We start from the raw sequence: 27050 nt of genomic DNA, 5'->3' as shown, positions 1-27050 counted from the left end.
TGATTCACCTACAATTATATTTGAACACATGCACTGCCCCGTTTTCATATTATCCATTGTTGTCTTTGATTTGTTTTGAAGGTACAGTAATTAACATTAAGCTGAGCATGTCTGTCTTTTGTCACTCTTATGAACGGATCAGTTTTAACTGCTCAACATGTAGTCTTTTTACCTCCTCAGCCTGATCCAGTAATGCTTGATTAGATTCAGAACTGAAGACAGTCCAGGAATCCCACTGTTAGAACATTTAATAAAAACAATTGTAGCATACTACTTTTAAACATATCAAATCATCTCAGGAACTACAACAACAAAGCTTTTAGGAAAATATACATATGTGTGAGTCTTGCACATTTTGGATCAATTAACAGCACTGTACAAATTATGTATTTTGTTTATTTTTCTTCTCCAGAAGCGGCATAACGCTGATAGTGTTGTGAACAAGAAAGAAACACAAGGTAGGGAAAGACAAATGTTCATTTATTTTTTGAAGGTGTCTTCTTCCTGTTCTGTTTCAGTTTCTCAAATAGTCCAACTTTGAACCAAGTGATTCATGAATGCCTTTGTGTGGGGACTGATCACGCATCCAGCTGACCTGTGTGGCTTCCTGTGTTCCTGGCTGACACAGCGAAATGCAAGTCTGTCTGGACATATTTCACAACATGTTGATCAGGCAGGCGAAAGACGCAGTGGGTCATAAAACGAAAAAGAACAGTGTCCGGGATTCCATGCACCTTAGAAAGTTGATGTTCTCTCTCCACAGTCATTATCTATGTGACGTGGCACTCCCCACGCACATACAACTTTCTACTATACGTAAAGGCCATACCACCAAGCAATCCTTTATTATCTAAGAGCTGCTGGAATTAGTCATGGCAAGGTTCTTTGACCAAATTGGAAAACATAAGCGTGCAGTACAAGGGGTAACAGCTAACAACTACAACTCTTAATTCAGTATTTCTTTTTTTTTATGTGACACCATTTCAAATTATTGCCATTTGACTCATAAAATTATAGTGCTTTATAGTTTGGTTATTTTATAAGCAACGTTATAAAAAAATACCGAAGCTACTACAACTACGACTACAAAAAAAAATACCCTTTGCAATAAATACATAAATAAATAACGAAGCCCTTGGTTTGTCAATTCGTAAATTGGTCAATTTGTCCAGCAGTTCGTCCATGAATTTGTCAATTCATACAGTAATTCATAAACATATTTGTTAATTCATCTAATAATTCATTAATTAATTTGTCAATTTATTAATACGAAAGGCTGTATGGACCTGCACATTTCCAATCAACCAGACAAACTTCCCAACTAACAGACAGACTTCCAGCTGTCAATCCCGAAAACACTGCAACCTTTCTAGCCAATGGGAGCACACACACTAATATTTTAATCAATGAAAATCCAGCCTCATTCAAAACTGCTTCAGCCAATAATATTTAGAAGGGCGTTTCAAAAGATATTCTATTTAACAAGATACTCGCCTCCGCTGATTTTCAATGGAGACTTCCGTCTCACTGCCTGCAAAGCATTGTGGTATATAGAGAGTTAGGCAAAACAATTCTATGGAGAGTCACTGCAGGCGTACGAAATGTTGCTGGTTTTCGCCATGTTAAAAAAATGCATAAAACTTTTGAAGTAGAGTCACATTTACCCAAGGCCTTTTGAAGAAAACAGCAACATTAGCAAATTATGAGAATACGTAGTTATGAAAAATGCTGTTTTCTGAGCACTGTCCCGTTCGCTGGCGCATGCGCAGAAACATCGCTCTAAAGAAGCGTATTGATTAAATCATTTAACAGTCCGGTAACACCGGTTACTTTAGAAATACATAACGACATCAAATATTGTCAAGACACAGCAATATAGTACAGTAAACAAACTACCAGCATTTTTTTTAACATGGCGAAAACCAGCAACATTTCATACGCCTACATTAACTCTCCATAGAATTTTTTGCCTAACTCTCTATATACCACAATGCTTTGCACGCAGTGAGACGGAAGTCTCTATTGAAAATTATTATTTATTTCTTAGCAGATGCCCTTATCCAGGGCGACTTACAATTGTTACAAGATATCACATTCTTTTTACATACAATTACCCATTTATACAGTTGGGTTTTTACTGGAGCAATCTAGGTAAAGTACCTTGCTCAAGGGTACAGCAGTAAATAAATAAAAAAAAAAAGAACAGCGGAGTCGAGTATCTTGTTAAATAGAATATCTATCTTTTGAAACACCCTAAATATTATTGGCTAGAGCAGTTTTGAGTGAGGCTGGATTTTCGTTAATTAAAATATTAGTGTGTGTGCTCCCATTGGCTAGAAAGGTTGCAGTGTTTTCGGCACAGTACGACATTGACAGTTGGAAGTTTGTCTGTTTGTTGGGAAGTTTGTCTGGTTGATTGGAAATTTGCAGGTCCTTTAGCCTTTCGTATTAATTAATTGACAAATTAATTAATGAATTATTAGATGAATTAACAAATACGTTTATGAATTACTGTATGAATTGACACATTTATGGACGAATTGCTGGACAAATTGACCAATTCACGAATTGACAAACAAATTGACAAACTAACGGCTGGATAGTTTTGGCACAAATGGCGCTCCATGTTGCACTGTCACTGCGCGATTCGTATTAAGGTATTTGTTGTTGTTGTTGTTGTTGTTGTTGTTATTATTGCTATATGTAGTGACACGTGGGCGAGTAGGGTAGCCTGATTTACTACCAATATTTAGAAAATGTATTGAACTTAACATTTTGACTGGATCATTTTTATATCATTAACCTAAATTGCTGGTATTCTAGCTCCATTCATAAACTTTAAGGATCAGATTTGCTGAAGCTACGGTTCTGTAGGGAAACTTGTACATGTATATATGTATGTGTGTAGATATCCTTTGGATTAGACGTGACTGTACCGCAGCAGCTGCATAGTTCACCCCTAGTTTCTTTCACTTTGGATAAAAGCGTCTGCTAAATAATAATAATAATAATAATAATAATAATAATAATAATAATAATAATTGTGTATAATAGTGGAATAGCCTGGACTCGAACTCACTACGTCCAGACTATAGGGCACATCCTGCTCTCCACGTGGAGCGCCTTTACTGGATGCGCCACTCGGGAGCCCCACCCTCCTGTATTTTAATATTAATTAGGTTATTTGCATTTGGAACAAGAATTTCTCTGTAAAAGAAAACTATATGGAAACGCACACAACATGAAAATACTAACAAAATAGAGTGAGAAAAAGGTGAGACTTATTTGTCTTTTTCCATGGAAATTGCCCCATTGTTAATAAAAAGAAAACGACAGAAGATTTAAAGCATGTCTTTATCAGTGTCCTGTGGTCATACTGTGCTCTATACACAAAGCTTAAACTCAAGATTTATTCAAAAGATATGTGGGTTAAATAAAGATTCATATCCTGAAACTGATATTGTACTCTTTCTTCTTCTGGAGGTTTATTGCTTTCACAATTTTATTGAATCCACTAGAACAATGTAAATAACAGAGTTAAAGCTTTGTTAATAGAGCCCTAAGTGAACATACTTTAGGAAAAATGGTATGGAAGAAATACATTTGGGTATGGTAGGAGTTTCACATATTAACCAGATTTTTATTACTACTTTTACCTTTCCTTACAAAAGCTCCTCGTGCCAGTACTGAGGCATCCAACCACTGTCAGCAACTGTAGTGGAACAGTTTATTACAGCCATTTTCTATATAAACCTACAAAATATAAGACTATAGTGGAATATTTTATTTTACTGTACTATTGCTGTGTTTAAAAGTGACAAACATGCAGTATGGAAATTCTTTGCTTCTGTGTTTCTTTTTATTTTTTAAGTGTTAAGAAATGGTGCTTGGGAGATCGTCTTTTGGGAAAAGGTATGTAGCTTACTTTAATGTTACAGTCAAAGTAGCTGGGGTACAATTATGATTGATGCTGTTATAAATAATGCAGCTTTGCATTAGCAAGACTTACATTTCTATATTATTTAAATCAATTAACTCTGCCCTGTCTATTGAATTTGTGCCTGGGTGTGAGGGATGCAAATCCTGCTCTAGATTTTTAATAAAGGTACATGAAAGAAACAGTATTATGGTCCAAAATATTTTGCCACCTTTTTGTCTCTTGAGAGGAAAATTTAATCATTGTACATACAGTACGGCTGTAATTTATTCAAGCACTCTTCTACCACAGTATCTTGTTTACAAAAGAAACCAGATATATTTATAATTAGGTGCTGAATTAATCAGTTTGTCAAGAGTGTAGTACATGTAATTAGTAGTCGGAACAAATGTGTGTTCTTCACGGCAGGGATCTACAATGTAGATGACATAATTAATTACGGAACAGACATTGGTCATTTTTTATGGATACTGTTATACATTTGTTTTAATTATTATTATTTTATTTTTTTTATGAAAAGGGATATCTAGTCCATGCGTAGAGCCTATTTAATAGTTGTGCCCACCCCACCCAATCACTAACATAGATAAAGTACAGAACTCCAATCAAAATGGCTTTAGTATGCAGCCTGTTGATACTAGTATTATTCAGTGGCAGACATATGGTTGTAAATATGTCCATGTCTGCCAATAAGTTAAGTGTGTGATTTAACTGTATAATTCTAAGGTTATTTGTGTTTGGGAAGTACTGTACTTCACCACATAGTTTCGGGGCCCCACAATTGAATACCAAGGGATGTTCAACGCACACCCTCTCTTTCAATACTGCAGTTACAAGCATCAATGTAAATATTAGGGTTTTTTATGTTTGTACCGAAGATCATGTTAACCAATAATTAGTTTGTTTCTTGTAGGTAGATGTTGGAGATATAGTTAGAGTAAATGGCAAAGAGTACATGCCTGCTGATACAATACTTCTGTCATCAAGGTAGAGAAGGACATTATTACAGTGTAGAGGATGCTTTCTCTGCCCCTACACTACCCTTTCTTACAGTGATAAGGAAATGATTGCCCAATAGGGAAAAAAAAACTACAGTGTGTATGTTACTTTTTCAAAACCAAGAACATGTCTTGAAGCGCACAATATAATATGCATTTTTAGATATAAACAATTTAAGAATACAGAATATCGATACAAATTGAATGTTCAAAATCATTTTCCAACCAATCCCCAAAAAGTGGAATAATGTGGGTGGGGAGGACTACAATACATTTTTTGATAACCCTAATTATTTTTGCGTGTTCAGCATTATCGCTGCCTTGAGAGAGAGAGAGAGAGAGAGAGAGAGAGAGTTTATTATTTGATTTTAATATTGATTGACAGTAGAACCTCTATTTATTTTTTTTATTTGTCTTCAAATTCCATTTTAGAATCAGGTCAGCCAACATTTTCTGTATGCAGTTTAACTGATGGTGCACTATTTTATAATATGTTGATATATACAGTATATATATATATATATATATATATATATATATATATATATATATATATATATATATATATATATATATACAGTATATATATATATAATCAGGCATTGTACTGTAGAGTGAAGTTGATGACTCTATTGTTTAATGTAACTCATACTTAAGTAATGCTAATTGAGTTTAAGTTGAACAAAGCAACCTTATTGGACTGACATTTCAGTTTCACTAATTTGAAGCTTGACCCTTCCTGCCCCTCAACAAAATAAAAAAGTTTTTACACACTAATCCAACATTTGAAGTAACCTATTTTCTTCCACACTGTGCACGTAATGTTAATGCTTGTCTTTTAATCTTCTTTAAATAAACAGATGTGTGCTTTAGAAAAAAAACTTTGCTTTATAATCATTAGGTTTGTAGGTTGTAAAGCTTGCATGCCCTGATTTGAAATGGCTTTTGAAAGAAAAAACAAACAAAAAAAAAACTAGCGAATAGTTTCTGTTGACAATATCTGTTGCTGAACTATGTAATCAAGTCTACATTTTTTTCCCCTTGACCTTCTTCCATACTATGTATTTGTTTGAAACTCACCTTATATTATGTTCTGATCCTTTCCTTTACGTACTGGGATGTAACATAGGTGGCAGTGGGGGAGATAGTCAAAGCAACCAATGGGGATCATCTCCCAGCAGATCTCGTCCTTCTTTCATCAAGGTCAGACATAAGTGGTCGTCTAGGGCACATTACACCGGTGGGTCCTCAAGTACTATCCTAGAAAAACGAAGGATGTTTCAAGCAGCATATTGAGATCGGTTGCTTGTATACCGGGACACCCTTGAACCCTAAAAAATCTAAGACATATCACGTTTTTACCAATACATAAAGGGGCAGCTGTTAAATCTTACATTTGAATGCAATTGTAAAGCTTTGAAGTAATTGAAACACAAGAGACGCTAAAAAGGCAATGTTACAAAATTGAGAACTAAATTATTAACCTGGAACATGGATAATTTATTTTTAAAAAATAATAATAATTCAGAGGTCAGCTGTTAAATTAAACCGCTTGGCTGTAACTGGCTTACTTTCCAAATGAAGAATACGCTCATTCTTTCTACGTGATACACTTAGTGGGTTTGACACAGTTTCGTCGAGGACCCACTGTTCTATATTGTATGTGTGCATGTGGTAAAGCTGCTGTTGTCACACTTACTCTGATGTGACACATGCATGTTGTTGTGAAAGCTCCTGTTCTTCCCACCCGTTCTGCATCTGCGCTCCTGCTGGTTTTACCTTTACTAATCACAGAGCTTGCACAATTGCACTCTGACGCCGTTTGGTTGAGGTGGTGCCGGCGCATTGCTGTTCTGTTGATGATGTGATGATGTTGTACTCTTCCGCTATTTACCATCTACCTTTTTAACCGTGCTCTCTTCTCACTGTAGATTTGTTGTTAGTTGTGGGGGGCTGGAAATTCCACCTAATTCAATAATGGATGTTATTACCCGCAAGGGTATTTGTGCAAAACTTCCTTCCCTGTGTGCATTTTTGTTTTGTTGGAGAAAGTAAAACATAAATTCAGCACCATCACCCCATTATGTTTGAGTGTCTAACTATTAATATGAAATGCGCGTGTGTCAAATTCATTGCTGTTAATAAGAATAATTGTTTTTATAGGACAACTAAATATGATTTTATTTCTTGATTTTAGTGTGTGCTGAATAGTTACTTTTACAATTTACTTTAGACTCTCAGATATTGTCTTTTTTTCTCTGAGAATTCACATTACAAAATAACGTATAATATGAATACAAATCAAGAAAGACTTTTGGATCCTATAAATAATAATGAATAAAAAAATCAGTACTATTCATAAAGTTTTAATTTTTTTTTTTTTTTTTTAGTCGTCGCCAATTTTTTTACCCAGGTTTTCTCCCCAATTTTAGTATACCCAATTATTATCTGTATCCTCGGCTCACAGCTCGCAACCCCCCCGCCGACTCGGGAAACGGCGCCTGGAACACGCGTCCTCCGAAACGTGCTCCTGCCAAGCCGTCATTTTTCGCACTGCAGATCCACAGCAATGCCACCAGACCTATAGTGCCGGAGGACAACACAGATCTGGCGGCTCCACTGCAGAACCACAGGCGCCCTATCGGCCACAGGGGTCGCTGATGCGCGGTGAGCCGTGGATTCCCCTGCCGACCTAAGCCCTCCCTACCCAGGCAGCGCTCAGCCAATTGTGCGCTGCCCCCTAGGAACTCCCGGTCACGGTCGGCTGTGACATAGCCTGGATTCGAACCTGCGATCTCCAGGCTATAGGGCACATCCTGCACTCCGCGCGGAGCGCCTTTACTGGATGCGCCCCTCGAGAGCCCATTCATAAAGTTTTAAACACTGACTTTAGACTTTAGAGTTGTGGACTGAGTGTAGCTTCGGCAATTAAGAACGTCATGAAATATTTCACGTTTAATTGTCCTTAAATGTTTTTTGTGTGTCTTTCATCAAATTTTTGTTAAGTTGTCTTCCATTTTAATGAAGAATAATGCATATACTATAAAATGCATTTTTTTGCACATCGAATTTGAACATTTTTGGCACTAAAATAATGTGGTTATGTTACAGTATATTTTACCATATTTAAAATTGGGCATGCAAAACAAGTAGCTGGCTGATTTAATAATGATAAACCTGAGTAAGAGGAATACAGTACGTTGTTTTTACCTTCATGCCATACTTACACAAGTTTGACGTTGTGATAAGATACTATGAAGTTAAAGCTGACAAAAAATAAATGTAATACATTTTTTTCCTGCACAGCTGCATTACTGCAGTTGTTTGGGATCAATATAGACAGGTACATTCTCCTTCTGAATTCATGTCACTTTGTTTTAAACAGTGAGCCCCAGGCTATGTGCTACATTGAAACATCAAACCTAGATGGAGAAACCAACCTTAAGATCAGACAGGTATGTTTGTTGTGTGATGTCTTGCATCAGCTATTATGAATCATTTAAAATTTTGAACGTTTATTAAACTTTTTAAGTGATCTGAATAAGTGTCTGTGTCTGTTTTTCATTGCAAGCACCTACAGTCCACTTAATAGTTTTAAATTACATACCCAGAAATGTGCTATAGTTTTAATTTGTGCAGACAAGAGGGTTCTAATCTTTTTGCTAGCACCTTTTCAAAACGTAGTGTAGATGTCTAGATTGTATAGTGTCAGTTTTAATGTTAAAGTGTCTATCTGTAAAAGGCCATGTGTGTTAAGTTATATTTAATTTTGGATGTACATTACAGTACTTGGAAAAACAAACAGTAAGGTTATATAGCAACCAGTTAATAAGTATGTAATAAGTTATTTAAAAAATGACATCAACTTCAACAAGAATACTTTATAGGGTTATTAAAGTTAAAATGTTGTGTATATATGTATATACCCCATTATTTCTAATGTGTTCTTTCAGGGCTTGCAGATAACTTCAGAAATAAGAGATCTTGACAGTTTAATGAGACTTTCTGGCCGCATGGAATGTGAAAGCCCCAATCGGCATCTATATGATTTTGTGGGCAACATAAGAATCGACGGTCGCAGGTATGCACCACGTTCTACAAGTGAACCACTCATATGTGGATAGCCTATTTACAGTGGTGGTTCTTCTTCTGCCTTAGCTAATTTGAAATGTTTTGAAAATGCTAGTTTCTGCTAGCAATTGAGTGTTGCTCTAAAGTTTAACTGTTTGATACCCAGACCATCTGAAAAAAGCATTCCATTGGGCTGGAAATAAAATATCCAGTTAATCATCTGATTTCCATTTCCCAGTCATGAATGATAAATGCTTCAGACTGCACATGTTTTGTCCAGACTCCAGTTAAAGTATATTTTTTCCCACTCTATGTGACTCGGTTCCAGGTATACTCTAGGAAACATGTTATTGCATATTTGTTCTTATTTTTTTGTTTGCATCACCACAGAGCACTGTACATTTAAAAATAAGAATGTAGTGTAAAATAAACCAAATTGAAAGCAGTAAAATTGAAGCAAGAGAAAAATATTAAGAAGCCTGTTAAGGTTTTTTTTTATTTTTTTTTCACAAGCTGAAATATCCATACAGTGATGTTTTATCAAGATTGTCACAGAGCCTTGATTTTCCATTTGTTTTATTCCAGCACTGTTCCCCTGGGTCCAGATCAGATTCTGTTAAGAGGCGCTCAGCTGAGAAATACCCAGTGGATTCATGGAATAGTTGTCTACACAGGTCATGATACGAAACTGATGCAGGTACAGCATGTCTTTACTGGAACTAAATGATATGCTACAGCTTCTGAGTGCATTGGACCAGTGCATGAATGTCATTAACATTTCCTTTTACAAAGAAATTGCTCTAAAAAGTGGAAGGTGGTTTTCACAGTGCCACTGCCAAGCCAGAATACCATTATAGGCTAAAATTGTCTTTTGAAACTACGTTTTCTTTTGTATGTTCTTAACAAGACCAAGAGTTTAAATGGGCATCATTCATAAAATATTTGTATCATTATATGAGAAGTAAAATCCCTCTGCTGTTCACTTTCATTGGGATTCAACTTCTTGTCACTGAGCTGAATTATAATAGAACTAATAGAGGATTGTGGCAATGTGGCCACGCCCTTGTGCGTAGTTTATGTTTATATGTTACGTGTTGTGTGTAAATGTTGGTGCATAGTCATTGGTACACGGGATATAAACGGGTCTGTGTTTCACGTGTATTTAAAAATGTAGATTTGTATTTAGGCACGATGATGGCACAAATCACTTCACGTGCTGGTTAAAATGTAATGTGTGGTCACGGGAGTACACTTAATTAATTCACGTGCAGTTGTACCGAGATTCCAATTGAATGATTGACTAGCAATCGAGTCTCGGTACAACTGCATAAAAGCAGCACGTTTTCACTCACTGGGGTTTGGGTGTTCGGTGAGTGAAGAACGGGATTGGAGACGGAGTTAAAGTTAAAAAGAATAGTTAAAGTACCTGCTCATCGTGTTTGTCTGTCTAGTCTGTTTTGTTTGTCTTTTTGTTTTGGCGACGTGTGCCGTGTCCTGTGTTTGTGTTTGTTTGTACAACCTTTTTATTTTCTGTTCTGTTTATTAAATGCTGAGCGAAACCATTCGCTCAGCTCCACCAAACCACACCTCTCTGTCGTTTTATTTCCTGCTTCTGGTCTGACGCCACCCACTCCGGCCATCTTTGTGACACGGGGGACAACAACGCCTCCAAGCGTCAGACCCGGAGAGGTATTTGTGTGTGGGGAAAAAAAAAAAAAAAAAAGAAAAAAAAAAGTGTGTTGGATTACAAAAAAAAAAATAAATAAATAGTAAAGCGAGGATGGGGAGAAAGAGCTGCAGGAAGCAGCGGAAGCAGCAGCAGCAACAACAACAGCTGCTGCACTCATCCTGCATGCCGGGCTGGGAGGAGGACAGCCACAACGGGGCAGGGTGCCCATCTACGCGGGCTCAGGGAAAGGAGCAGCTGTCACCCCAAGCATCAGTAGCCACCCCTCTACCCCCCACTGCCACCGGGTTCCCCACCGTCCCGGGAAATATGGGACTGGCTGGTGCACCCCGAGGGGAACTTCGCCAGTGACCTCCCCTGGGTTATTAAGACGCTGCGGATGCGAGATGGGGAACGATGGGAGGACTGGGAGCAACAGCACAACCCAACATCAGTTTGTGACGTTGCCATGGTGGTGCTGGGGTACCTAGCTGCAGACATTGGAGGGTTGCCTTCCAGTGAGCAGAAGGGAGAGGAGCAGTCGCTGCCCTCTCCAGTACCTGAGTGGGAGGAGCCAGAGCGTCCAGAGTCCAAGCGGGAGGAGCCAGAGCGTCTACAGCCCAAGCGGGAGGAGCCAGAGCGTCCACAGCCCAAGCAGGAGGAGCCAGAGCGTCCACAGCCCAAGCGGGAGGAGCCTGAGCGTCCACAGCCCAAGCGGGAGGAGCCAGAGCGTCCACAGCCCAAGCGGGAGGAGCCTGAGTGTCCACAGCCCAAGTGGGAGGAGCCCGAACGTCCTACGCCTGAGTGGGAGGAGCCCGAACGTCCACAGCCCAAGAGGGGGGAGTCGGTGCGTCCACAGCCCAAAAGAGAGGAGTCGGTGCGTCCACAGCCCAAAAGGGAGGAGTCGGTGTGTCCACAGCCCAAAGAGAGGGAAGTCGGGGCTTCCACAGCCCTAGGACCCAAGCTGCCAGCAGAGGGAGAATGCCTGCTGTCCCCATCTCCACCAGCAGAGGAAGAATGCCTGCTGGTTTCCCCTTCAGAGGCAGAGCCGCACCAGTCCCCTGCAAGAAAGACAGAGCCGCACCAGTCCCCTGCAAGAGAGGCAGAGCCGCACCAGACCCCTGCAAGAGAGGCAGAGCAGCACCAGTCCCCTGCAAAAGGGGGAGACTACACGCTGCTCCCACCTCCGTCGCCAGGAGACTATACACTGCTCCCACCTCCATCGCCAGGAGACTACACGCTGCTCCCACCTTCGTCGCCAGGAGACTACACGCTGCTCCCACCTTCACCGGCAGGAGCAGAGCACCTGGAGCTGCCTCTGCCTCCGCCACCTTCACCGGCAGGAGCAGAGCAGCAGGAGCTGCCTCTACCTCCGCCACCTCCACCACCAGGAGCAGAGCAGCAGGAGCTGCCTCTGCCTCCATCACCATCAGGGGGAGAGGAGCAGGAGCTGCCTCTCCCTTCACCAGAAGGACCAGGACTAGATGCTGGCGGTCCAGCACGGGGAAGAACCGCCCAGCCGCAGAGACCGAGAAGAGGGCCAACACCCGCATCCCAGCTTGTCCTGACTCCCTGCCTCACTTCGCCCAAGGATGCCTGCCTCGCTTCGCCCAAGGATGCCTGCCTCGCTTCGCCCAAGGATGCATGCCACGCGTCTGACTCCACCCACTCCGGCCGTCTTTGTGACAAGGATACATAAGCCCCTTCTACCCAGGCACTTCTACACAGGTTCGGACCCGGGTTCTGGCTACCCAGGTCACTATCCCACGTAGTGTGAATCCATGTACCTGGGTCGTACCCGGGTCCCAGCAACCCACCTCAGGATGTGGGTCGAGACGCTTTGACCCGGATTTGAGCAAGACAAAATGCATGACGGCCGACGAAATAACAAACAGCCACGCCTGCGTGAAGGTTTCACGTTCTCAAGGAACATTTTTGTTTATGCTGTTTAGCCATATTTTTGTTGCTTGAGGCACACTATGAGCCAGATTGCAGCAGGGATGAAGAAACATTCGCTTTAATCAGCATTTGGGCAGATGGTTCAATCCAGAGAAGCTTGGATGGAAGCGTCTGTAACAAGCTGCTTCCGGGGCATTGCTGCACGCATTGCTTACTTGCGTCTGTCACCCAGGTCAACCCTGCTTTAGAAAAAGCTGTGTGAAATCGCGTAGCTGACCCGCATGACATCGGGTCCTGACATTGGTAGGTTCCGACCCGGGTAGAGCATGCCAGTGTGAAAGGGGCTATAGAGTGTACCGTCAGCCTCCCTTGATAGTATAGCATTGTATCCCCGTAAAAGACTACCACGTTTCCGTGAACCACAGAACTCGGGAACGTGCTCGAGTTGCCCCCCCCCCCACCCCACATGTCCGTTTCCATGTTTTTAAATTACTCGCGTTGGCTCCCAATTCTTTGGTCCAGTTTCACTTCTTGGCCCAGCCTGCATTCTAAAGTCTGAATTCTGGCTGGGAGGAAATGACATCACTAAATATCAGTCAAAAATGTTGTAGAGGGTGGGAACATACCATATAACAGGACATTTTCCCTGGTATTAAGTTTGGCGGATTTGCTACCTTGGGGGATTTTGACGCTTTTTGAATTGCCATTTTTCACTTAGCGCGGTCACACACATTATTTCCATTGTCCAGCGCTTCTTTCCCTGTTCTGCATACCAGTCTGCCAGAGGTATATGTACTGCGTGAAACAAGTGCAAAATAATATTTAGATGGATTTATTGTTTAAATCATTGACAGTTTGACTGTAATGCCGTCTGCAGCAAATGCACGTCTTGACCTTTAACTCGCAAGTATCTGCTGCTCAACTCATGTGATAACTCGGGTAACTCGGAAAAGCATGGAAATGCCTCCATTTTCACCAACTCGAGTTGTCCATCAGCTCGAGTTCTGGGAGAATTCAGACCAATTCGAGCCCACTCGAGTTGGCTGTCCATGGAAACAAGGTATTTGTAGTGTACATTGCTGAATTTTTCCTTGTATACTGTAACGGAATTAAGCAAAAGATACATTTATTGTGCCTGGGAAACAATGTCGCTTGTTTCAGGTTCTGATTTGATAGTTGATCAAGTGTGTGTAAATAAATTAGATACACTCTGATAAACTGTATTATCTAAGTTTATCTACTTTTATTAATGTTGTCTTTTTTCCCCTCAGAATTCTACAAGACCACCCCTAAAGCTATCAAATGTGGAAAGAATCACAAACATTCAGATTCTTATTTTGTTTGGTTGTCTGCTCGCCATCTCCCTGGTCTGTGCAATTGGCCAAACTATATGGAAAGGGAAGCATGGCGATGGAGCTTGGTACATGGATTTAAACTGTAAGAACAAGCTATTAGCTATACATATTTAAGGCGCTTTGCTACTGTTGTTAACGCATTTCCTTTTCACACATTATCCAACATACATAATTACTTCAATCTCAAAATTTTTTCCATAGACAGTAATTGAAAAAAAAGCAACAAAAAACAAGCATGGTTATTTTTATAGTATTGAAAATGAAAAACAAAAGACATTTCCATTGATGTCATATACTGTAGCAAACTGCCTTAAATGTTTTTAATTTATTTTGGTAATGAGGATGTTTTGAATTGCTGATGTTTTTTGTGCAAACAGAGTGCAGTTATAAAATAAAGATACATTTTTACATTACCGGATAGTTATTTATTTTAACTGTTCTATGATTCTTTTTTGACAGCTCCAGGTAGCCACCCATTTTAAAGACTTGGCCATCTAACCACTAACTACAGCTCTGCAAAGCAACCTTCAGTGGCTTGCTGTTAAGCACGAGTTTCTAAGGAGAAAAGGGGTGGATCACATACTTGGACCAATGATAGGTTTTCCACTAGCAGTAGTTTAGACACCGTCGTTGAGGCTGGATTCAGTCATTCAGTCACCAGCTCATGACTACTGTTATTTCTCTGTTCTATGGTGACATTTAATCAAATCATCCAAATAGTCATGTTTTTAATTAGGAGCTTATTGAATATTAAGACAAGAGTTTCTTATTGAAAGTATGTGTTGGGGGGAGGGCGTACCCTCCTATGTTTGGAAGTTTTGAATGCACCACCCTATAAAGGAGTTATTTTTTTATTTTATTTTGTTTTGATTGAATCCACCCTTGCATCACGAGTGCTGTACAAGTTATTTTCATTATCAATCCCATGTTCAATCCCTATCCATCTAGTAGCATTATATAAGGTGATTTATGTGGCAGCCCTTACAGCAGAGGGACACCTTTGCATAATAAAATACAAAAGGGTTTTTGCATACATTCTTACCACTGTGTCATTTGAGGATCACCACACTTAACCCTTTAGAATAGCTGCCAGTAGAGTATAGTCCCATAACAACAGAGAGCCATTGGCAACCTTATAAACAATGAGCTTATTGTAATTGCAGGTGGATTTATTAGTTTACTACCCGTTGCCCTAAAAATAAATAATTATATGTGTATAATTATATATATATATATAATTCGCTCACAAGTTGGTTGTATTTAAACAGGTTGGTACCTGTATGTTTATTGTATACAAGACAAAAAATAAAATAAACAAACAAAAACCTAACTCCAATCTCGCCAGTTCTTAACTACTATTGGCCAGCTACGCCGTTTACTGGTAACCAAACACTCATTCTTTAAGTGTTACATACCTTTTTACATCTGGTCTTTGTTCAGGTCTCAGCCTTAACACCAACCCTGATAAATGCATCACTACTTAAATACCTATTTCAATTGTTATCAGGTGTTTAAAATTAACCACCTGGAAAAATCATGCTCGGCCATGCTACCTAACAGCTTTCTGGGAAATATAGTTTTGATGCAATATAACAAGACTACATTTTCCTTTCACTGAGGATACAGGCCGTGCTGTAACCACAAACCAACATATTTGCCCTATATATATATATATATATATATATATATATATATATATATATATATATATATATATATATATATATATATAAGCCCTATATATATATATATATATATATATATATATATATATATATATATATATATACACAGTAATCTGTCGCGTATACACCCGTTACATATCCGCCCTAGCTGTTTATCCTCGGTAAGCAAGCAAAGTGTTCTCTTAGCCAAAGTGTTCTTTAAGACAGAGTTGACCACCAGACACAATATGAATCAATAAATAAATAAATATTTATTACTTGTCATGACGCATGTGTGTCAACATGAAATTAATAGAATAAGTAAGATTCAGGTTTTTTTTCAGGAGCTCGAACAATTTCCAATTTTTTGTAGTAAGAGAAAGTGTTGCGCTTCTCTGTTTGTTTACATGCCATTTGTAGCGATGAGGTGCACTCGTGGAACTCAGAATTCAAAACAAGGCAATGATATGACAGCAGTTCTGGAAAGATTGAACAGACCAATCAGTGTGCCTCAGGACACTCTCGCAATGACAAAGATTGAATAAACCATTTGAATTGAAGTTTGATGATAATGAGTTATCAGGTTACAAAACAGTGCTGTATCAGTTGTGAACGAATTGCTAGCAGTGCCAAAAAGGTGTTCTTTTAAGTGAAGTTGCTGTTCCCTTAGGCGGAGCATTTACAATGGGAAAAATCTGTTTCACCACAAGGGTGTTCTCTTAGGCAAAGTGTTCTCTTAGGAGGTGTTCCTATATGCAGAGACTACTATATATAGTAGTCTCCACCCCAGCGTTTATTTACAATATTTGACAGTAGCCCCGGGGCCTATTGGAGACTGGCGACTATTTGAGACTCAGCATTTATTATGTAAGATCACTAACATCTACAAATACTTAAGATGCAATCATGTCTTGTAGAAACGACATAAGTAAATTACAACATTCCAGCAACGTCATTAAAGGTTGTGTCAGTGGGTAATAACAGTTTGTATTATAATAATAATAAAAACAGCAAAATCCACTAGACAGCCCTGTAAATGTCAGAACACAAGCGTGTATTAAGGTAGGCTTGCAGCACAATTAAAAAAAAAAAACATGGTTTGAAAATTAGCAATAAGCAATAAGTATCATCTTTATTACCACATATATTATATTTATTGTTCACCCTCAAAACATGTACATTGGTAAGCATGGACAATTGATGAAAAATTAATCAGCAACAAATCTTCATTGCAAAACAACCGCATGAAATACTGTGTTAATACGAAAAATAAGTTCATACTGTTGGCCCACAACACACTCAAAAATGCTTCAAATTGTTTAAACATTAACAATAAAATTAATATAAGTAGCAGTTCTATCACAAAATCAAAGCAAAAGTGACTAATTTGTTTTTATAACATGTACATTGATAAATAAGGAGCTGGAAAAGGAGAAAAATGAATATTCATTGCAAGACTCAAATGCACGCAATACTGTTAATACAAAAAAACAACAACAAATACACTAAAAGGCAACCCTGTTAATATCAGAAAACAGGTTTGTATTTTACTTACTCTCAGCACTCTCAAAAAAGTTTCACAACTGGTTTTAAAATTAATAACGTCTTAAAAATAAATGTATGCATTACGTGTACCTTAAAATAAATTAAAATCAGTTTTCTTATCATTCATCCTGAGCCTCAGGGTCTCTTCGTCTCTGTTGAAAAACAATGCCATGTGTGTGTATTATTATTCATAACCCGGCGTTTAAAAGAGACCCGACGGCTATTTACCATATTTCCCAGCAGCCCCGGCGCTTATTAGAGACCGGCAATTACTTGAAGTTTTACGGTATATATATATATATATATATATATATATATATATATATATATATATATATATATATATATACCGTAAAAGTTTATAGTCTATTTTGATAATTTAAACAAATTGTACTGATGTATTTATAAAAACAATTTTCTGTTGCGGTTGTTTCTGCCGCAGTAGCTTTTATTTTTGTTTTATGGTACAGTTGTTGGAATAAATCAGGAGCTCTGGCCTCTTTTGTTATGTGGAGCTTTCACACCGCTTGTGGAAATTATATTGCAGTGCACAGTACATCTGATGCATTTAAATTGTGTAATAAAAGCAACATCACAGGTTAAAAGTATAGTGGAGAGAGAGGGTTTTTTTTTTTTTTTTGACTGATTTGCTTATATTTATTTCTTTTATTCACAGATGGTGGTGCTGCCAATTTTGGATTGAATTTCCTGACCTTTATCATTCTCTTCAATAATCTCATCCCTATCAGCCTGTTGGTTACACTAGAAGTCATTAAATTTATCCAAGCATTCTTTATAAATTGGGTGAGTGGGAAGTTCACTTTATGAGCAAAAACATTTGTTCTCTTGATTTGATAACAAGGCAGGTTTTCTGAAGGCATAACAACTCCACACCATGCTTAAAACACTGATATCTTCTCATGCTTTTTGCCTCTGGAGACATCTGTTCTAGTTCAGTAGTTTCAAATTAGGTAGTTAATATTGTTTTCCCAATAATGTTGCCTCCATGTTCACATTCACTACTATGCACTGTACCGCACTTTATAACTGAATCAATATTACCTATTGTTCCTATAAAATGTATAGGGTTAAGATGTTTCTTTTTATACATGACTACCGTATGCAGACCGTGTGTACTACTTGTCTCGATAATGCTTTATTTTTATTGTTTACACATAAATATGATCTTTTCCCCCCTTAGCTGTTTTAACTGCTTTATTAAGTAATTGTGTATGAGACCACTGACTTTCAGGGTGATTACAGATTTTGCAGATAGTTATACAAGGCAAGTGCAGTAATGGGATTTTGTGCTGTTTTATTGAAAAGATGTCAAAAGTCATTTGTAAATGTCCTGCTCTGTATCTAAGCTCAATGAGAAATTGAGGTCAAATTTAAGCAGCTTGCTGCACTGAGAGCAGCCAGACCAAGGTTTAAGCGTAAAGAAATTCACTACACTGGTCACACCATCTTTTAATTGAGAAAACCTACAGTACGTACACTAAATAATACCATGTTCTGCAAACAATTTTTTTTTTCATTTTTTCTCCAGGATGTTGATATGCATTATGAGGTGACAAATACTCCTGCAATGGCACGCACCTCCAACCTCAATGAAGAGCTTGGACAGGTACTTCAATATTTGTTTTGTTATACTATTAGCTTTGCCCAGTATCTTTATCTTCACTAAATGTTACAACATTTTATAGATAAAAACTCAGACAGAATGCACAGGCCCTTTTCATTCCCAGAAAATGCCCTTGACCGACCATTATAATATTAAGGCAGTTTTTATGAGTGCCATTGAGTCACTTATGGTCAGACTCAATTAACTCTCAGCTGGGTAAAACCTGTGCAGGCATATTTAAATACATGCATTAAACAAAGTGAATGAGGAGCCATATTTATTTGATGTCTATTGACAAATTATGAATATTGAATTAAAATTAAAAGTAATCTAAGTTTGCTCTGTTTAATGCATGAACTAATATTTTCCTAAAACACATTTTCCTTGCTAAAAGTTAGCAAGGGAAAAGCAAGTGAGCAAGTCCCATGCTTTTTTTTTTTTTGATTGCCTTCCACTTTTTAAAAACAAGGTAAAATGTAACAACTGAATAGTTTTTTTTTGCTGGTCCTATACAAGAACACTTTAGGTGTAAGCTGAAGTTAAACTTTATCCAAATAAGCACTATTTAGGACTAGGCCCCTCTAAAAATAAATCCCATTGTTGTTTCAGGTGAAATATATATTTTCAGACAAAACTGGAACCTTGACCTGTAACGTGATGCACTTTAAGAAGTGCACAATAGCGGGAATTGCTTATGGGTGAGTTGAACATGTTCTCCCATTTAAAGACATTGTTGAAATTCTTGGGTATAATTTTCACTGAACACAGATGTGGTCTTGCAGCATGCTCTTTTATCATATAAATAGCCTTTATCATTAGATTACTTCAGAATCCTGTACTAGTCAGCCCTAATCATGCCACATACAGTAACATTAGGCATACTGATGGCCAGGGACTTGAGTAAACCGGCACCTCCCAGTGCTGTCTCTGGGAAGGGAAGCTACAGTACTAGCAGTGGTGCCTGAGCAGTCCATAAAAGTGATAAAATGAGAAATAGTGGTAATAAGTAATGAATACTATGTGTATATCAAGGTTTATGCACTTCAAAGAATGCAAACTTCCATGACTTTTTCATGACTTTCGTGAACTATAATTAAAATTTCCATGACCATCAAGGGACATATTTCACATGACTTAAACAGTGTTGAGTGGCAGGATTTGGCCTATCCAGACACTAAATCAGCTAAGGCAGAACAAAAGAAACACATGAGAAGAAAATACAACAAAACTGTGAAAATGCTACGCTGCTGGTTAATACATTCTAATTAACAGATCAAATAATCTGATTAAGTACAGTCACTTCAGGGAACTGAAATTACTTTTTGGATTATGACCACAATCCAGAATCAGGGAATTCTGGATCAATCCATAAAATACCCACCCTGTTTTAAAACACGAGTGAAATGCTATTGTAAAGTAAACCGAGGAAAGGAAAACACAATTTTTTAAAATAAAAAAATGGTTTTATTTTTCTCAGTTACTGTAAAAAGCTACCAGTAAATAAAGTACCAGTGTGTTAGTTCATTTAGTGTGCTGGTCGCCCTTTTTCGTTTATGACTTTTCTTTCTGTTCTTCACTACTTGTGTCACTTGCGTCGTTTTTATTCTCTTAATTAGTGTCATCAGACATCCATTCTGTAATTTACTGCTTTCTTAAATTATCCTTCAAAGGCTTGTTTATAAACCAGGAAAAGAGAAGAAAAAAAGACTGCAGGCTCTAATGTTTAAACAGGACATCTATTTCTCACACTTGCTTGTCATCACACCACCTGCAATCTGGCACCTCTCGCAAAACTTATAAAGCAAATTTATTGTATTGGTATTTGTACCATGGCAAAGTAAAGCTACACTGACACATTCTCTGAACTTGCTATCTGCAAACAAGTAAACCTAAATGACTATACATACTGCTACACGACACTAAGTGGCTGCACTTGGGGTGATTATGCTGTACAGCAAAATATGACAATAATGCACTGCATTTCTGCTCTGCAAGTTTTGATTCAGGCATGGTTTACTCGAACTCAGTCGACATTCATAATTCTCTACAGTTTTCTACAGTATGCAATGTGTCTTTTAAGGCTTTAGCTATTAAAAAGCGTGCATGCACATACTTGTTTTAATAAACCAGTGTTGTAGGCTATGGCTACCAGCAATTACTGTGTACAGTAATTGGGCAGCAGTATGGAGTAGTGGTTAGGGCTCTGGACTCTTGACCGAAGGGTCGTGGGTTCAATCCCAGATGGGGGACACTGCTGCTGTACCCTTCTCCTTTTAGATCTGGCTGTGTGGAACGGGGGAGGGGCATCTGCTTGTAGTTGCATGCAGGTGAAGAAGAAAGACGGGTTCTGCAAAAAAAGCAAGGCGATTGCTGCCAACTAAAATGTTAATGCCTTTGTCGAACAGAGTTTTTAAAAGTTTGGCGGAGGGCCGATCTTTATAACGGAGACGCAGCTGAGGATGAATAATGGAGCAGCACTTAGAATGGTGCGGCTGGAGATTAGATTAGTATATATTAGATTAGATGAAGCTACTGCAGCGAGAGAAAGAAAGAAAGAAGCTGAGGGGTGAGAAGAATAAAATCTTCAGAGCAGTTAGGAATTTGCTTTAAATCATCTGAATCGGACAAGAGAGCGTGAAGAGAGAATGTTTAAGCACGTTTTGCTGAGCGTTTACTAGAAAGCAAAACACTAGACAGAGAAGGAGCGTGAGACTGGGGTTTAAATAGGAGGTTAATGATGATAGATGTTAATTAAGCATCCCCAGCTCCCACCCCCTGAATCTCGCGAAGATAACATAAAAAAATGTTAACTACTCTTAAAAAAAAATAAATAAATAAATAAATTGACCGGAGCATGCCCTACAATTCAAATCGCTCCCGCCAAATTGGAACATTTATATATGCAGTATACAGTGCCGTAAAAAAGTATTTGCACCGTCTGATTTTCTGCATTTTTGCATATTTTTGACACTGAATGTTATCAGATCTTCAACCAAAACCTAATATTAGATAAAAGGGACCCTGAGTGAACAAATAACACAAACATTTGATACATATTTCATTTATTTATTAAAGAAAGTTATGCAACACCCAATGCCCCCATGTGAAAAAGTAATTGCCCCCTTAGACTCAATAATTGGTTACGCCACCTTTAGCAGCAATAACTGCAACCAAACACTTCCTGTAGTTATTGATTAGTCTCTCACAGCGCCGTGGAGGAAATTTGGCCCATACCTCCATGCAGAACTGCTTCAACTCAGTGACATTTGTGGGTTTTCAAGCATGAACTGCTCGTTTCAGGTCCAGCCACAACATCTCAATAGGGTTCAGGCCTGGACTTTGACTAGGCCATTCCAAAACTTTAAATTTCTTGTTCTTCAACCATTCTGATGCAGACTTGCTTGCGTGTTTCGGATCATTGTCTTGCTGCATTACCCAGCTGCGCTTCAGCTTCAGCTCATGGTCGGATGGCCTGAAATTCTCCTGTAGAATTCTCTGAAACAGAGCAGAATTCATGGTTCATTCAATGATGGCAAGGCGTCCAGGTCCTGATGCAGCAAAGCATCCCCAAACCATGACACTACCACCACCATGCTTGACCGTTGGTATGAGGTTCTTACTGTGGAATGCAGTGCTTGGTTTTCGACAGACATAACGGGGCCCATGTCGGCCAAAATGTTTTACTTTTGACTCATCTGTCCATAGAACATTGTTCCAGAACTCTTGAGGATCATCCAGGTGCTTTTTGGCAAACTTGAGACAAGCATTCATGTTCTTCTTGGTGAGCAATGGTTTCCGCCTTGCTACTCTGCCATGAATCCCATTTTTGCCCAGTGTCTTTCTGATGGTGGAGTTATGAACACTGACCTTAGCTGAGGCAAGAGAGGCCTGCAGATCCCTGGATGTTGTTCTAGGGTTCTTTGTGACTTCCTGGACGATTTTACGCCTTGCTCTTGGAGAGATTTTGGTAGGACGGCCACTCCTAGGAAGATTTACTACTGTCCCAAACTTTCTCCATTTGGACAATATGGCTCTGACTGTGGTTCGGTGGAGCCCCAGAGCCTTAGAAATGGCTTTGTAACCCTTTCCAGACTGATAGGCATCAACAGCTTTTTTCCGGAGGTCTTCAGGAATTTCTTTTGCTCATGGCATGATGTGCCTCTAGAACCTGTGTGATGGTTCACTCTGATGGTAAGGGCCAAAGTCAGATTTATATTGGGCAGGGCTGGCCCAAATCAGGCCTGGTTGTTAAACAAAGTACTCAAACAGCTGACCCTAATTATCCCTTTAATTGGGTTGAGTTAACTAAGGGGGGGGGGGGGGGCAATAACTTTTTCACACCTGAAGATTGCATGTTTGATTACCTTGCACACCAAACAAATGAAAGAAGCACCAAACTTTGGTGTCATTTTTTCTCTCAGACTCCCTCTACAGTGGCTCTCAAAAGTATTCACCCCCCTTGGACTTTTCCACATTTTATTGTGTTACAACATGGAATCAAAATGGATTTAATTAGGAGTTTTTGCCACTGATCAACACAAAAAAGTCCATAATGTCAAAGTGAAAAATAAAATCTACACATTCTTCTAAATTAATTACAAATATAAAACAGAAAATAATTGATTGCATAAGTATTCACCCCCTTTGCTATGACACACCTAAATAAGCTCTGGTGCATGGAGTTGAATGGAGTCCACCTGTGTGCAATTAAGGTGTTTCACATGCTTTCATGGTAAATACACCTGTCTCTGGGAGGTCCCACAGTTGGTTAGTACATTTTCTAACAAAAACTACATAATGGAGACGAAAGAACATTCAAAACAAATCCGGAATAAGGTTCTTCAAAAGCACCAATCAGGGGTAGGATATAAGAACATTTGCAAGGCATTGAATATCCCCTGGAGCACAGTAGTCCATTATTAAGAAATGGAGAGAATATGGCACAACTGTGAATCTGTCTAGAACAGGCCGTCCTCAAAAACTGAGTATCTGGGCGAGAAGGGCACTAGTCAGGGAGGCCACCAAGAGGCCACTCTAAAGGAGTTACAGTCTTCCACGGCTGAGCTGGGAGACACTGTGCATACGGCAACAATAGCCTCTGTGTTATGTCTGTGGTGAAGGGACTCTGTGTATTGCTCAGATCCGCCTCCGTTTTCTTTTTTTTTTCGACTTCTATTGGCCTCACTCTGCCATTGAAAGCTTTTCTCTGCTTTTTCCGGAGAAAAAACGACTAGGGACCTGTGCTTGATGTCTTTTTGATGATGTCGGACAGAGTCCGACATTGGACCGGAAAGGAAAAATTGTAATGTTGGACTTGGTCCGACATGGGACCACAAAGGGTTAAAAGAACTACCGTATATATTTTACTAGCTTGAATTAGGATTGGAGTGCTTTTTGTGACTGGTTATTATATGTGGCAATATTTTTTTTGTTTATTGAACTCTGTTCTATAGACACACTGAAGCACAGCTTGGGACACCTTAATGTTTTACACCAGTGCAGAGTAGATCTCATTACAACTTACCAAAGCCCTATGAAAGCAAATGGCTTCAAGCTGGCAGGCTGGGCAACATTAATTCAGAGGCCTGATTAAAAAGTGGAACCTGCTGCTTTATCAGCTTTATGAAACAGCTACTGGTTGCAAAAACAGTTTATGATCTTGAGCACTCAAGCAACACTTGGACAGCAATGGCACTTTTTTTTGATACAGGCAATTTCCCAAACTTTGCACATTGTTTAAGATTGAAGGCTTTTGTCAAGTCCATAAAAAGTGTTTTCCCTTTTAAGTTTGAAATGTAACCATTACCGAATGGGTATTTACCTCCTAAAGACCCAAAACCTAAATAAGATATAACAAAGCTGCTCAGCCGAACCTGTGATGCAGTCAAGTCTGCCCCTGAGGGTATAAATGATTGCGTGCACAGATTACAGCACCATTTTTCCTTTCATGAACTGACCTGACAGGAGATCTTATACAGATAAGTACTTGTTACTTTTTCTGCTATAGTTTTTAGCATTTACTGTGTTTTTACACAAATTATATGTGATATTAAAAATAATCGCCTTATTAGTTTTACTAATTACGCATATTTGTGCACTACAGCCTGTTGTTTGTTTTACGTCCCTCTGCGGCCTTGTGCCCCACATGAAGCCAGCAGCTTGAGTCGCTCCTTCCCAGGGATCAAGCAACATAAGTCGGCTAACTTTGTGCTGTCACCCCAGGCTGCAATGGCTCCGGCTGGAGTTATTTTATTCTCGTTTTGGCTTCGGCAGGACCAAGAGCCTGCTTCAGTTGTGATTGCTTGCAATCTCCATCACAACATCTTGATGCCGTTTTGGTGACAGCTTTTGCATCACAATTAAGAGGGCTGTTAGTTAATTCTACCAAGCAGGCTTCCCTCAGTCTCATGTGAGTACTGACTAAGTGGTTTTGCCAGTAGCTTGCGCAGGTGGGCATCCCTGTACAGTGCTACCTGCGGTAACCATGAACCGGTGTATCCATACCGTACCGGTACCGAGGTCACTGACCCGCTCCATTTCCGACCCAGTAATGTACCGTACTGACCCAGTACTAAAGTCACCGAACCAGTATGGAACCGATCCGGTTCTGACGGTACCAAACTGATCGGTACCGCCCCGGTTTCGACAGGTACCGTAAAGTCGCGGTGCTAAAGGCACTGAACCAGTACTGAACCAACCTGCTTCTGACCCGGTACCAAACCAGTAATGTCCCGGTACCGACCCGTACCTTACCAACAAGGTGCTAAAGTCACAGAACAGGTACTGAACCAACCCCGTTCAGACCCAGTTCTGTACCGAACCGGTACCCTCCCGGTTCCGACCTGTACCACCTGTCCCGTGTTCCCCCCAGTACACCCAGATTTTCCTTTTGAGATCCAGCCATTACTTAAAAGTTAATAATTAACAGTGTCAAATCAAGTTTTACATTCCACATCACATCTGTATTAATCGATTTTATTTTAGCTCGTGAAGTACCCATACAAGTTCAAGAACATATCTTCTTTGCTTTACTGAGCATTTCTTTCCAAAACCACACTGGCTAGTTCCAGCCACATTGGCTTTTACAAATTTGTTGTATTAATTCAAATCTAATTGCACCATCTAATAACCAGTAAACAAAACATGTTAGTGTTGCATACAATGTAGTACAATTGCATTCAATTTCCAGCTGTACAAATACATTCATTTGGTTCAGAACCATACTTTACAAGTGTACCACTGCGTTGCACTGACATGTAGAACAAGTTACAGTATATATTAAAGTCATTCAAAGTACATTCAAACAAAATGTACTTTGAATGAACACTTTTCTCCTCTATCAGATCATTTTTCTTCAAACATTTTAAGTTTGTCTTTGTTTTGTCTCCAGTCACGTACTATTTTTCAGCTTTGCGAATGCCATGCATTTCGGCAAATTCAACAACGCGCAATTTCAAACCTGTTGTGTAGCATTTTCGTTTTTTGTATGACTGGAGATCATTAGAATGTTTTAAGTGTTGTGCAGTTTGTGGCAATGCGCCCCGCCCCTGTGTGCATTTGTGTGTTATGTGTTGTATGTTGCGTGTGTTAATGTTGGTGTATAGTCATTGGTACACGGGATATAAACGGGTCTGTGTTTCACATGTATTTAAAAAGTGTAGATTTGTATTTAGGCACGAGGAGAGCACAAATCACTTCACGTGCTGGTTAAATGTAATATGTGAGCACGGGGTTGCACAGAATTAATTCACGTGCTGGGATTCAAGTGAATAATTAATTAGTAATTGAATCCCAGCACAACAGTATATATAGATGCACATTTCTTTCAGTCGGGGGTTGGGTGTTCGAGAGTGGAGAACGGGTGAGAGAGAAGGAGAACGTAAAGTAAAAATAATATCTAGACGTGTTTGTACTCACCGTGTTTGTTTGTCTCTCCGTGCACCGTTTGTTAAGTGTTTAGTACGTTTTGTTTGTCTTTTTATTTTGGCGTGTAGTGCCGTGTCCCGTGTTTTTGTCTGTTCAAACCTTTTATTTTCTGTTCTGTTTATTAAATGCTGAGCGCGATCACGCGCTCAGCTTAACCAAAACCCCAAATCTCTGTGTGTTACTTCCTGATTCTGGTCTGACGCCACCCACTCCGGCCGTCTTTGGGACAAGTTGTTAACCTAAAGCATTTTAAAACAATTTTACAGTATCTTATGTTTAACACCATTGTTCTTAGTTTATTACGGATTTAATATTGTCTAAATAATTATTTCCATTGTATTGTTTATGTCATTTGTTCTATTAAT

At 39.1% G+C, this 27050-nt stretch overlaps 1 protein-coding gene across 1 annotated transcript in view; it reads left to right on the top strand.

Moving 5' to 3' along the window:
- Window positions 1–27050, top strand: part of LOC117421527 (phospholipid-transporting ATPase IA) — a 132821-nt gene that overhangs the window by 41094 nt on the left and 64677 nt on the right. The window contains exons 5-14 of the mRNA XM_034036040.3: window positions 413–458; window positions 3872–3912; window positions 6065–6138; window positions 8321–8390; window positions 8889–9016; window positions 9592–9703; window positions 13843–14008; window positions 17812–17939; window positions 18685–18762; window positions 19369–19457. Coding sequence (XP_033891931.1) covers window positions 413–458; window positions 3872–3912; window positions 6065–6138; window positions 8321–8390; window positions 8889–9016; window positions 9592–9703; window positions 13843–14008; window positions 17812–17939; window positions 18685–18762; window positions 19369–19457 — 932 coding nt within the window. The remainder of the gene's footprint in view (window positions 1–412; window positions 459–3871; window positions 3913–6064; window positions 6139–8320; window positions 8391–8888; window positions 9017–9591; window positions 9704–13842; window positions 14009–17811; window positions 17940–18684; window positions 18763–19368; window positions 19458–27050) is intronic.

Source organism: Acipenser ruthenus, chromosome 1, assembly GCF_902713425.1.
Source record: "Acipenser ruthenus chromosome 1, fAciRut3.2 maternal haplotype, whole genome shotgun sequence".
Classification (NCBI taxonomy): Eukaryota; Metazoa; Chordata; class Actinopteri; order Acipenseriformes; family Acipenseridae; genus Acipenser; species Acipenser ruthenus.
This window is presented reverse-complemented; position numbering and strand designations above follow the sequence as displayed.